At 37.6% G+C, this 12564-nt stretch overlaps 1 protein-coding gene across 1 annotated transcript in view; it reads left to right on the top strand.

Moving 5' to 3' along the window:
• Positions 1-6157: 6157 nt before the first annotated feature.
• Positions 6158-12564, top strand: part of TRIM42 (tripartite motif containing 42) — a gene marked incomplete at its 3' end in the record, with an annotated part of 6777 nt that continues 370 nt past the window's right edge. Inside the window, 7 exon segments of the mRNA XM_009698282.1 lie at positions 6158-6534; positions 8448-8543; positions 8545-9140; positions 10103-10528; positions 10531-10817; positions 10819-10921; positions 11628-11857. Of these exon segments, the coding sequence (XP_009696584.1) occupies positions 6158-6534; positions 8448-8543; positions 8545-9140; positions 10103-10528; positions 10531-10817; positions 10819-10921; positions 11628-11857 (2115 nt within the window).

Here is a 12564-nt window from a genome sequence, read left to right as displayed (position 1 = left end):
GATTGTCAATAAATTAAATTAATTTCCCCACACTGAGTCTGTTTTGCCTGTGACGGTAACTGCTGAGTGATCTCTCCCTGTCCTTATCTTGACTTACGAGCCTTTCATTATATTTTCTCGCCCCTCTCCAGCTGAGAAGAGGAGTGATAGAGTGGCTTGGTGGGCACCTAACATCCAGCCAGGGTTAACTCACCACAAGAGGCAAGCATAGAGCAAGAGCAAGCACAGGGACATAAAGAAGAGTAAAAAGCAAAGAGTTGCAAACCTGAAAGTACAACTGAAAGTTAACAGTCTGCAGCACAATAGTTCCAGCACTGAATCAAGTGCAAGCTTAGACACACAGCAAGCAACTTTGCTCAAGAAGCTTTTACACCTCTGCAGTGCATGTGGGCAGACATAGTCCCCATCCTCTCTGCAGGGGTATACAAGCAGCAAGCACTGTCTTCAGATTTCAATTAAAGATGAAGTGTTTACACTTGTTGTTTTCCTTGCCAGGAGACCTTTTTTGCTCTTCACAAGTTGTTCTGAAAAGCACTTATTTTATTTTTCTTTTACTCATATTATGAACCTTCTCAGCTGGTGAGAAGGTTCTTTCCCTGATTGCAGGGAACTTCTGCTTACTACAGCTTTAATTCCCTATGCTATCCACTGCCTAAATCCATGAAGTCTTTTCTCTCATGTCTGCCCATTTCATTTGTATTTTCCCCTCTTCCCCTAGGCATTCTGATAGAGTGAATTTTTTTTTTCATTTTTTTCCTTTTAAGCAGAGCCAAGTTATTAACACATATTTCACTGCTCAGCTGGACCTCCTAATAAGCTAGTTACTGCTTAGAGCCAGGCTAATCAGGAGAGGAGTCAGGATGTCCAGCAGAGAAGCAACACAAAACTGAAAAATAGACTAAAAAGTGAGGATGAAGCTAGGTACTATGGTCAGGAAAGTAGATACACCAACAGAGCAGCCGGAAAGAAGGCAAATTCCTAACCACCAACTCACCTAATCGCTACAGACCAGGAAAAAGATTTGGCATTAACAAGCTTGGTATCATTCATTTACAATTTTGTAGCACAAAAGGATATTTTTTTTTTTTTTAAACAAACTCAAAGAAGTTTGGCTGGTTTGTAACTACAGACAGTTGTTTAACATGCAGTCCAGCATCTTTTAATGTAGTATGGCCTTACATTTCAAATGTGTTGGTTTGCAGCTGCTACATTTGTTCTAACACTGCTTTAGCTGAAGTGCTTAAGCTAAAACATTTGAGTTTCTTCTCTGTAGTCTCAATAGCAGCACAGGCACACCTCACCTTAAGGAGATGAACACACTTACTCTGGGAACAAGCAAGCTCAAAAAGTCAGAGCCTAAGAAAAAGCACCCAAACAGGGTGTGCGGGGGGAACCAAGAATAAGCCAAACCAGCAACAAAACCATGAGACAGAGGAAATGCATGCAGCCACCAGGACAAGGACGAAGCACACGAGGGCTGGAGTGGAATCAGCCAGAGACAGATATTACATACCTACTATTTCCAATCATTCTGTAAAATTCCCAAACTTTTATTTCTTCCAAAGAATGACAGGTCTCATTGTGACAGTAATACATAAGACAAAAAGGCTTCACATAGCAGGAATAATAAATAGGTTGTAAAAGACCATGCATGCAGACCCGTAGTAATAGTATGCTGTTGTAGTTTCTTAGTATCTATGACAAACAGATCCTCTAAAGCATTTTGTAGTGATTCACTTAATACCTTTGAGATCTGTGCAAAGAGGCACGAAATGCTGTGATTTCTCTGGCACGCAAGCACTAGAAAGCCCTTGTTCTGTGGGAAATGTATCTCATCCAAAATGGTATTGCTTGGATTTTCTTCTAAATTGTGTAATCTTAAATTTCATCTGGTCTAGTACCTTTTCCAACATCTTTCATATGTTCCCAGAAAATAACTCCTAAAACCACTGTGAATATTTCAGATATTTCTTTATATTCCTTGAGTGAATTATATTAGGCCCTGATACTTTTAAAATATTTGATTCATTTAAGTGTGATATAACTTTCCCTCTCTTTTTTCATTCTAGGCAGTTCTTAGCTTTGTATTTCTTGTGTTAATTGTGTTACTATGTGATCTCAGTTAAGGTTTTTTAATGAAGACATACACAAAATGTCATTAGTGAGTCCTTTCCATGGGCATTGTCTGCTATTAGTTTTTCCCCCGGCTCAAATAATATACTCCCCAAATACAATATTTCTCATTTGCAGTCAATCATAACAGTTGTAATTTTTGTAGTGTATAGTATTTAGAAATACTTCTGAAGTCAAGAGGAGTTTGAATGACTATAAAATATACATTAGTATTACCTAGTCCAGGTAGTGACTACATAAATAAATCAGATTATACTCACTTGTATCTACAAGCAAAAAGTGGTAAAAGAAAATTTGTTATCATTTTTCCTCCATTTCTTTATCCATGGGTAAAGGCATATGGAGTTCAGTTTGATATGCTTCTCATACAGCTTTAGAGCAGTGAAGAAGCCTTAAGTTTACCATGTGTGTGTCGCTCTTTTGCTTTACCAGCTGCTAACGTTGATAGCAAACCACCATCCCAGCTCTAGTCTGGCGGCTGTCTCCAGTGTGCCTCCATAGCAGCCAAGCCATCTCAGACTTTCTACTCAGAAGAGGTGGAGAGTAATAGTGGAGATTTGTATATCAACTATGCCTTTTTTTTTAATAGAAGCCATCAAAATATTTCTGCTGCTTGAAATGTTAGTCAAGGATAGCCATTTAGCTACAGGCAAAGGGCTGAATGAAGGAGGAAGAATGAAACTCTTGAAAATGAGAAAAAATGAATACTGTAAATGCCACTATTTCCGAGGCATTCCCATCATTAGGAAATTGCTCTCTAACTTGTTGTACAGTGATGGCAAAACCAAAGAGCTAGAAACGGAGATTTTTCTTATGAAGAAAGGACAGTGATGTTTTTTCCACTTCTCTTGTTAGCTGTTGTGGGCAAGCCGTGGCCAGCCAGAAATAATACTTTCAGAAGCAACTCTCAATTATGAATGCAATTATGAATGGGTTGTACCATGTCAGGCTTCTCATATTTCATTCTAAACCTTCCCCCCAAACCAGACATTTCTATGTGCTGCAGTCAGTTAATCTCTTAAGCCACTGCAATTTATTGAAAAAACTACTGCTTTCTTTAGAGAGTGAATCCTGCTGGACCACATGGTTTTGTAGGAAGGGTCATTGCTTTCCCATCCTAAGGGCAGTAACAGTTCCTCTTCCTTCTCTCCCTGACTCAGAAGTTTATCTTACACCTCTAGGAGCGCCTGAAGGCAGCAGAAGTTTTTTTTGCTAGTTTTCTACATAGTAATTGACAGAATGAACACACTAAAAAAAAAAAAATCCTCTTTGATACCATCAGCATACACAGAAAAGAACAATGGAATCAGCTACTATTTTGCTGTATTAGGAGCACAGAATACAGAGAAAAAATGTGAATTATTGTCATTAGTTTCTGCCTCTGTAATTTTAGCATGTCATCGTGGCCTGTGTAAATACGGAAAGAAAAATCACTTTTATAACTAAACAAATCCATGATTTATGTGGTGTTACTACATACACTACTAGTGAATGGTTAAGCCACTGATAGCATATAGGCTTTCTTCAAGCTTCTTTCTGCACATTACTAATCATTGTGCATTCTCAAATTTGTGTTAGAAAGATCAGTATTAGAAATACCAATGAGGTATCTGGAGGTAGAGCAAAAGGAGGAAGGAAGAAGATGACAACAACAATCTTAGCTTATCTTGCAAAACAGAACAGAGTAAGTTGCCAGGTAGAAAATATCATACTGAGTTGTTTGATAGCTAATGGAAGTATAGCATAAACGGCCACACTAATTTGAAGTAATTTCAACTGAACCTATGTCCTCACCATACTGTGCTTTTCTTTCTCTCTCATATTTTTTTTTTCCTCAACACCTTGCAGGGTCAAGCTTATTTGTAGGTGAAGTCAACCACATCACAGTCTGGCTATCATGAGAACTATGATGAAAATGACAATCAGATCAAATCACAACAGAGGCATGGGGGAACATGTTTGTAAACATTTTTAAAAGTTAGAGTTATGGCATCTAATTCAGTTTCTCTGGCAGACAGTCTGATATGATCTTTCAATATTTGCTAAAGAATAAAATGGGACCATTTTAGAACTGGCTACATGCCTACAGCGAGTTACAGAGAGGGCCACCTGTACTGGGAGCAGCACAAGAATGAGGCTGTCGATGAAGGTAGTTTTGGTGAAGCAAAACTGGAGTACTAAAGATAGCAGGAAATAAGGAATTATACGGGGCAGAAGATAAAGTTTTCCAAGACTCTGGAAAAACACAATTCACAGAGAATCCAAGAAAAAGAAATGTGTTGGTGACAATATATGCATAAGTTGCTATCTGCCTCTGTATTATGTCAAAATGGAAAAGAATGGCCAAGCATCAGCACGTGGCACACAAGACATACTTTGTTTCTTTCCTTACTCACTCACCTTTCCTCCCTCAAAAAGACTCACATGTATTCATCAATGTTTTGCAAAAGAAAAGCAGACAAGCATCACAAGATACAGTTTTTCTAATGATCGAATTCAAAAGCCTCTCAATATCCCAGAATTAAATATGCACAATAAAAAGCATTACCATTGATTAAACTGGAAAGACAAATGGAATAAATAACATCCATTAAAGGTCCAGGTTATACTATGGAAAGCCATTCAGCACACAGATCTAGTACTTATGCATGAAAATCCAATTGACACATAGGCTATAACCATTCCAAAGAATCTTTATGGCCCATCATGTAAATGGTTACACATAATGACACAGCCTTTATGGTCTGTAGGGCTCTGGATCAGTGAATTAAAATTTCTCTGGGTAGAACAGACTTTGAGCAAACAGACTCAAAGGAGCTGTTACAATAAACTATGTCAAGACCTATTTTACTAACTCCCAATTATACATTAACCTATTAACACAAGTTGCATTGCTAGATTTTGGAAAAATTCTGTACCTACAGTAGAGAAACCAGCATTAAAAGTCAGTATTCTTGAACATGTACCATAAAGATATCACTGTCCTTTACAGTTTCAAGCAAGAGAATAAGCTGTTTCAGATGTCAATTGCAGATAACTCTTAGAGGGTAGATTTCCTTCTTTAGAATCATAGGATCATTTAGGTTGGAAAAGACCTTTAAGACCATCGAGTGCAATGCTTACTTATAAGCACTATAGTAAGTATGCAATATTGAGAAGCTCATGTATTCTTTCCACAAATTTCATTTTTATTTAAAATGGTCATGTCTATAAATAGGTAAAAAATGCTATATAAATCTTGGAATAAATTAACTAAATGAAAGAAAAAGATGCCTAATACAAAGTAACTAAAGAATAACTGGAATAATACGTCTGATATTGCATTTATAGGAGAGTGGTCAGCTTAAGGAAGGGCAAGAAACACACTTGGACTCAGTGGGGAAAGAGACAGGTGTACAGCAAATGAGCAACAGCACTGAACCTGTGACCCAAGCCTAGTTCTTTTCTTCAGGCCTTTGGGGAACAAATGCCATACATTGTTCAAGAGCATAGACACCGGCACATAAGGGCTTCAAGATGCATCTTAAGTGTAAGGTTCTTTCACATGTGCTAGTTATAGTTACAGTCTTACAGAGGCCTGATGAGAAACCTCTCACTGTCACTGTTTAGGGCCTGAGTTGTGTGGTTTGCTTGCAGCACCCAGTTGAGATGACAAAATGCCTAAGAAGTGTGTGGTCCTAAGGAGACAGTGGCCTTAGAGCATCTAAGCCAAGTGTATAAATTCCCCATGCAATTAACAAAGAATGAGGTAAAGGCTTTCAAGGAATTCCGGAAGAACAATTATCGTTATCATGATGTACAGATGATGCAATCACTACATCAGGTACCTGCGCATAAAATTCTACCTGTGCCCTTATTTTAATATCGCACTGTGATATCACTTTCCAATTAGGATGAAGCGTGTTGCCACAGCACAGATCTTGACACAACAGTCAGAGCTCGTGTCCTTTTGGAGCTCAGTTCCTGCAGTGTGCAGAGAAGCTGAAAGGATCTACGAACTTTCTTCCAAGTATCTGACAGATGGATGGATGAAAATGGGCATCCCTGTTCGATCTGGTCATGCTGCTTAAACTGCTGTTACCTGACTTGCCACAGCAGAAGGGAAGAACGCTGCTTGTGTTGGTGCTTCTCATTTACCAGTGAGCAGAACTGCAGCTGTTTCCCATGTCCGTATGAAGAAGACAAACTTTCCCAGTGCTGCCACTGCTCGTGTGCAGAGCATGCAAACTGCTGGCGGTGCTGCTGCTCTTGTTCAAATGACCCAGACTGCAAATGCTGCTGCTGCAGTGAGAGAATTCAGCTTCTCAGTATTATGGAAAGCAAGTACTGCAGAAGTTCTGTCGATGAACCACATCACTCAAGAACACCAGAAACTGTTCGAGTAAAATTTCTTGTGGTTTTGTTTTTCTAATTTATGTTATATCTTAATGGATATGCTGCATTTGGAAACATAATGATCTGTTGGTAAGTTAGAGCTATTTCAAATAACCACAGGGTATCACTCTTCTGAGAAACAGAAAAAGTAGTTTTATGTTGATATTAGTGAAAACTTATGCTCATTACTCTGACTGGGGCAAAGACTACTCCAGAACATCACTGCACTTGTAATTAGAACCACCTGATTTCCAGACAAAATCCATGAATGCCTAATATATGGTTATACGTTCTCACAGTGTAAAACCCTATGTAGCAACAAGGAAGACATTCAGGAAAACTGGCATAGCAAGGGTACTGCAGGCAAGGATACAGGGAAAATTGGAGAAAAACAAAGAGCAGTAAAACTACTATTAACTGGAAGTGGAAGGAGGCAGTTATATTCAGAAGACGACAAAAAGGAGACAAATATAAAAGCTCAAGAAATGCCACACAGAAAATGTAAAAAAAGCATCATAACAGTCTTAGAATATAAAACTGGAAACCAGAAAGGAAGGGACTGATTATTAACTGTAGAAACGCTACAGCAAAGAGCACTTACAAAAAGGGAGGGGCAGGGGGGAGGGCGGAAATGAAGTTGTCAGAACTCCAGACTAGAATAGTACCAACCTGAGAGGAATTGACAGAAGCTCTGGAAATGCACGGTTAACTCCTAGCTAGGTAAACTTTGAAGACCAGAAGGAATCCTCAGAGCAATAGAAGATTCTATTCTCTTTAGTTTATTAGGTTTTTTATTCTTGTTTAGAGTGACAGAAAAAGCAGATAGATTGGTTGAACATTTGAGGAGAGAAGATGGGAAGGAAAACAGTAACAATATAGATGCTAAAGAGAAGCACAGCAGAGGGCCAGACCGTAGAGGCCTAGAACCAGGTGTCCATCTTGAACAGCGATGCTTATGTCAAGGCTATGGAAAATATTCAAGGAGGCATTGTAAAACTAATATTGTATTTTTAAAAGGATAACGTCCACAGGCTAAGAGGCAGGTTAGAACTATCAAGATTTGAAGAGAACAGGGATTAGCACATCTTGAAAAATTAGTCCTCTTTTAAAATAAAATAATAATTTTTTAAAAAATCCCCATTTGAAAGTCTTTGCAATTAATATAAAGAATCAATGATAACAAGGTTGCTATTAACACTAAGAATAAACTTCATTCTTTCCAGAAATCAGAAATAATTCAGAGGTGAGTGATTTCTTAAATGACTAAAAAATTAGGATGATCATATGTAAATGTATGTTGTTACGATAAGCAGAAATGTCTTCAATACTTTTTTGGAAATGGTGAAACAGTTGTGCTACTTTCTTGAGGAAATATTCCACCTTGAAAATGGAAAAGAAAAGCATTTTGACATTTATTGTCTTACATTTTCATTAAAAATAAAATATTCTTAAAAAATTACCAAAGTTGTTGTAAAATTAAGTATTTAATACCCTCTGAAACAAAATAAAGGGTTTCACCTGATGCTTTGCTTCACTCTAGTTATTTCTTGGTTCCATTTTGAAAAATAATCAAACAAGAAAAGGAGAAAAAATACATACATTTCATTTTGTACTAAACCAAACTGTATTCTTCTTTGTGTTTGGCCACCAGCAATAACTCAACAAACTCATACAGACCTACAACAACTGAGATGGTTGTTTATTGTTGTTGGCAACAGTATTCAACACGCAGCAAAATAATTACGAAAAGCAAAAGCAAAAAAAAGGATTCTTGATAGTAATAGTTTAAATAAAACAGCCAGTCAGAATAAAAGGATGGTTGGTATGCAAAGCAGAACCGCTTACGTTATAATTTTGCATCTTGGATGGTACCCTAGTATTCAGATATTTTTGTTTGACTTCTCAGCATTGTTTGGTCTTTTTTCCCCAATATTATTTAGGTCAAAAGATGTCATGTCAAGATTTAGAACTAGGAATAATGCATTTGTCATTACACCAGAAAGGAATGTCTCCAGCCATGCTTTCTGTGACAAGCTTGCCACTGTGTAAGCAATCGTTTCTCCAGCCATTTATGCTGCCATGCCATGACTGCAGTTGTTAGAAGTATATAACTAAAAGCAAGACCAAAGTTGAAGTAATTGGAAACTTTTATATCATCATATGCCCAGTGTGTAGCAAAACATTTTTTTACACAAATAAAAATCAGCTGAGGGAGAATTACCTTACAGCAAAACTAGCCAAGAAATATATGCACAGACATGGCTTTCTGAGGTGGAGATTTGACCATGGGGAGAGACCAGACTACTGTGAAACCTACAGGGAGAGAAGAGTGGCAACCAAAAGATGTAGAACATGTGGAAATAGCTATTATAATGAATGTCTGCATTTAAATCATAGTGAGAATGGTGCTCAAGACCACATTTTCACCAAAGCACATCAAGAAGATCATGAACAGTGGTGCTGCTTACTGTACAGCAACCCAAACCTCTCTGAATACTGCCTGGACGACCACGAACGGATCTGTGGGGTCTGCAAGAACTCAGTGCACAATCAGCACAAGAGTATTCCATGGGCAGTCGCGTGTTCAAGACAGGTTACTTCCCTCTTTGATACAATTGCAAAATTTAGCAAAGGTTTGTATCTCTGCTGCTTCTCACACTTCCCCCATGCCTCCTCGGGAAAGAAACTTGAACATATGGTTGACAAGCTATATTAATTCTCTGAACAGCACAAGAGTCAGAAAAGTAGTGTGTTGCCACTGTAGAAACACAAAAGGAACAAGCCCATAATTGCGGCATCATGAGCCAGACTCAGCTATTAGAGAATGAAGGATCTTTATGTGGGATGGGAACAGAAATGTGCATCTAGGGAGGGGAACCTTCATTTCATACTGCAAGATCCAGCATGGAATAAACACTAATTACATCTGCAGAATAAAATGGTGAATATTTTTAAATCACAAATATATACTTGAAGAGGAACTGCTTCTTCTCCTGCAGGTAACGTATGAATTGTCCCTCTTCAGTCAGTTTTATGCTTATGCCCATGCTAAGAGGCAAAGCAGTCACGTTTTTCTGAGGTAACAGAGCAATGTCACTTTTTTAGTGTCAGAAGAGTTAATCACACCTTCACATAACCACCGTCAGAGGAATGTACTGCCAGCCACAGACACAATGTGGGCTATGCAGGTGCATTTACTGCCATTATTTTAACTTCATACTAGCATAGTGAATCTTCAAAGATAATACAGAGCTACAATAAACTAAGCTTCAGGATTTCCCATGTAATGAAGTAAAAATTATCAAGCCCATTTCGGGGGAAATAAATTTGAGTAAGTGAGGAAATAATAATAAAGTAGCAATTAAGTGCCAAATTTTTTACATCATCCAAACATGAACATTTTAACACAAACAACTTCCCTCAGGGCTTACCAGCAGCAGAGATGAGAGAAAAATATCAGAATCCTTATCCTTGTCCCAGGTTTTACACAAGCTGATTTTCCTTTAGGCTAAAATCTATCATTCTGTCTTTTGTAACCACTACATTTCAGTAGTAATTTGGAACTACTGACCTGATTTATTTTTTTTTTAAATAGTACGTTAAGGAGTTGACAATGATCTAATGGAAGTTATCCTGTTAAAAAATAATTTCAAGACCTATAAGGACACCAAAAGAAAGGAGATCAGAAATGGATTCTTAAAATTACATATGGTTCTTCATGAACAAGAAAAGGAGATGATGGAGTTGCTTGAAAACATTGAACTTAAAGAACAGAAAGAAATTTCAGAAAACATAAAATATACATCCAGTCAGCTATCATATATGGATGGCCTTATTCTTTACTTTAAAGAGGCTCTTAAGGAGGAAAGTCAAGCTGTGTTTCTGCAATAAGCACACTGATTAGTGAAAGAAATAGAAAATGCAGTTCCATTCATTTTTCAACCTAGTCCGCATCTAAAAGAAGATCCCTTAAGGAAACATCAACTCAACTTCAATGAAATTTTCTCTGTTTTACAGGGACTTTTCCACCCCTTAGTGGAATAAAGCAGTCAGAAAGTAAAGCAGAAAAATATCCCTATTCTTTTAAGCCAGAGATAATGGTTCCAAGGCATGTTTCAAGTTCTTGCAAATCCAAGCAAGCAACATTGTTCCAAAGCCCATCTTTAAATTCCTTGTTTGATTTAGCTGTGCTGTCTACAGACACTGTCAGAAGACCAAGCTCTACACCTCCCCATGATCCTACACAGACTAATGAAGTGTGTGTATACCAGTATACAGCTTGTGAAACTCCAAGAAAACAAAGAAAAATATCAGATTGTTAACTTTTCAAGTCCAGAACCTATAGACAACGAATCGGTTCCAGTCCCAGAAACTGTTGTTATATACCAGACTATTGTTTACTCAAGGTCTGCCAAAGACAGACATTAATAAATTCTAAATATATACAAGAGACCATTATATCGTCAGGCTGTTATAGAGTCTGAACCCAGAGGAGTTTGAGTAAATAAAACTAGAATATCAGTTCAAACACTTTATTTGTAGGAGACAATGCATTTCAAACTCACTTTTTGAGATAAACTGAAGCATAAATTGAATCGTATCACATTCCTACTGTAGCCAATAGGGTTGTTATATGTGTTATATATGTGACATAAACATGTTACATGAAAAGGTCCAATGTAGAAAGATATAGATGCACCATGTTTGTATTTAAATATCTGTACATCAGATGAAATTTGATCCTGCTCTTGGTCTTCAATGTGACAACATGATATCCATGTAATTTTCCTTATTATACATTTCATAGACGCTAACAAGACCAGGATGCCAGTTGCATAAGATCCCAAGTGCATGTTGCAAAGTGCTGACTGCTGTCAGCCTGCATTACTTTTAGTGTGTTAGAAGAGGGTACGGTGAAATTCCCAGGAGGAAGCTTAGCATTTTCCAAGACCACAAACTGCATATCCTCCACATCTATTTCATGCTACGGTTGGAATTTCAGCTGCATTGGCATTTCAAAATTAAAATCTGCCAAACAAGGGCCTTCCAAAAAAGCAAAAATAAAAATAAGCAAAAATAAAGAGTACTTAATTGTGTAGTACAGATTTTTTTCTCCTCACAGATTGACTGGACATGTCCCACAGAAGATGTGGACTTCTTTGAGGCAGAGTTTTATGAAGTTGCTGGTATTGGTCCTGATAACTTTGTCCAGACAAAACTGGCTGGCCAGCTAAGCAAAATGTAGCAGCAGAACCTTGAGATACATAACCTGGATCCAAATACAGAATATCTTTTTAAAGTCCATGTTGTCAATGCAAGTGGTCGAGGAGAATGGAGTGAGATCTGTAAGGTATTGTAGATTCTTCCTATACTTCATAGAGTTACCTTAACTTTCTTGCCTCCACAATTGTTTTTTAGTCCACATATTTATGAGAAAGACTGCTTAAATGGAATATTGCTATTCACTTACCTAGGTAGGCGATACTAACAGTTACACTGGATTTTTCCACAGATTGTTCTTTCTAGCTCATAATATCAGACTACTTTACTTTACCAGTTACATTACACAGAAAGTTTGGAAGAACCTTTTCTAAAAGAAAGTATGACATTGGATTTTAAGTAGGGGATTTAGTCAGAGCAGTATCATTCTTCATGTGTAACAGCTACCAAGTCTGAGAGGGAATGTAACTGTGATGGCTGTGACAGGCCACAGGAGCCCAGGCACCAAGCTATGAAAACGAGGAAGGTGATGGAAAATTTTGTTAGGCAGCAGTTACTATTTCATCCTTTGAACTAAAGCTGATATTCAACCATAGGGTGTTATTTAACATTACAAGCAGATTTCCCAAGTCTGTATGCAGCCCTCATAAGCAAAACAGAAACTGGAGGCTCTATGATAATTCTAACAATGGTTGTGCTGCTTTTTAACTTTTCATCATACTCTTGTCAATTAAACCTTTGGGAGGAGATTTTTCAAAATTACCTAGGAAGCCAAATGCAAAATGACTTTTAATAGGACATGGGCTTCTAAATCCTGTGGTCATACCTGAAACTCTT

This window comes from Cariama cristata, unplaced genomic scaffold (assembly GCF_000690535.1).
Source record: "Cariama cristata isolate BGI_N322 unplaced genomic scaffold, ASM69053v1 scaffold15154, whole genome shotgun sequence".
NCBI lineage: Eukaryota > Metazoa > Chordata > Aves > Cariamiformes > Cariamidae > Cariama > Cariama cristata.
The sequence above is the reverse complement of the archived record's forward strand: the minus strand, read 5'-3'. Positions and strand labels throughout refer to the sequence as shown.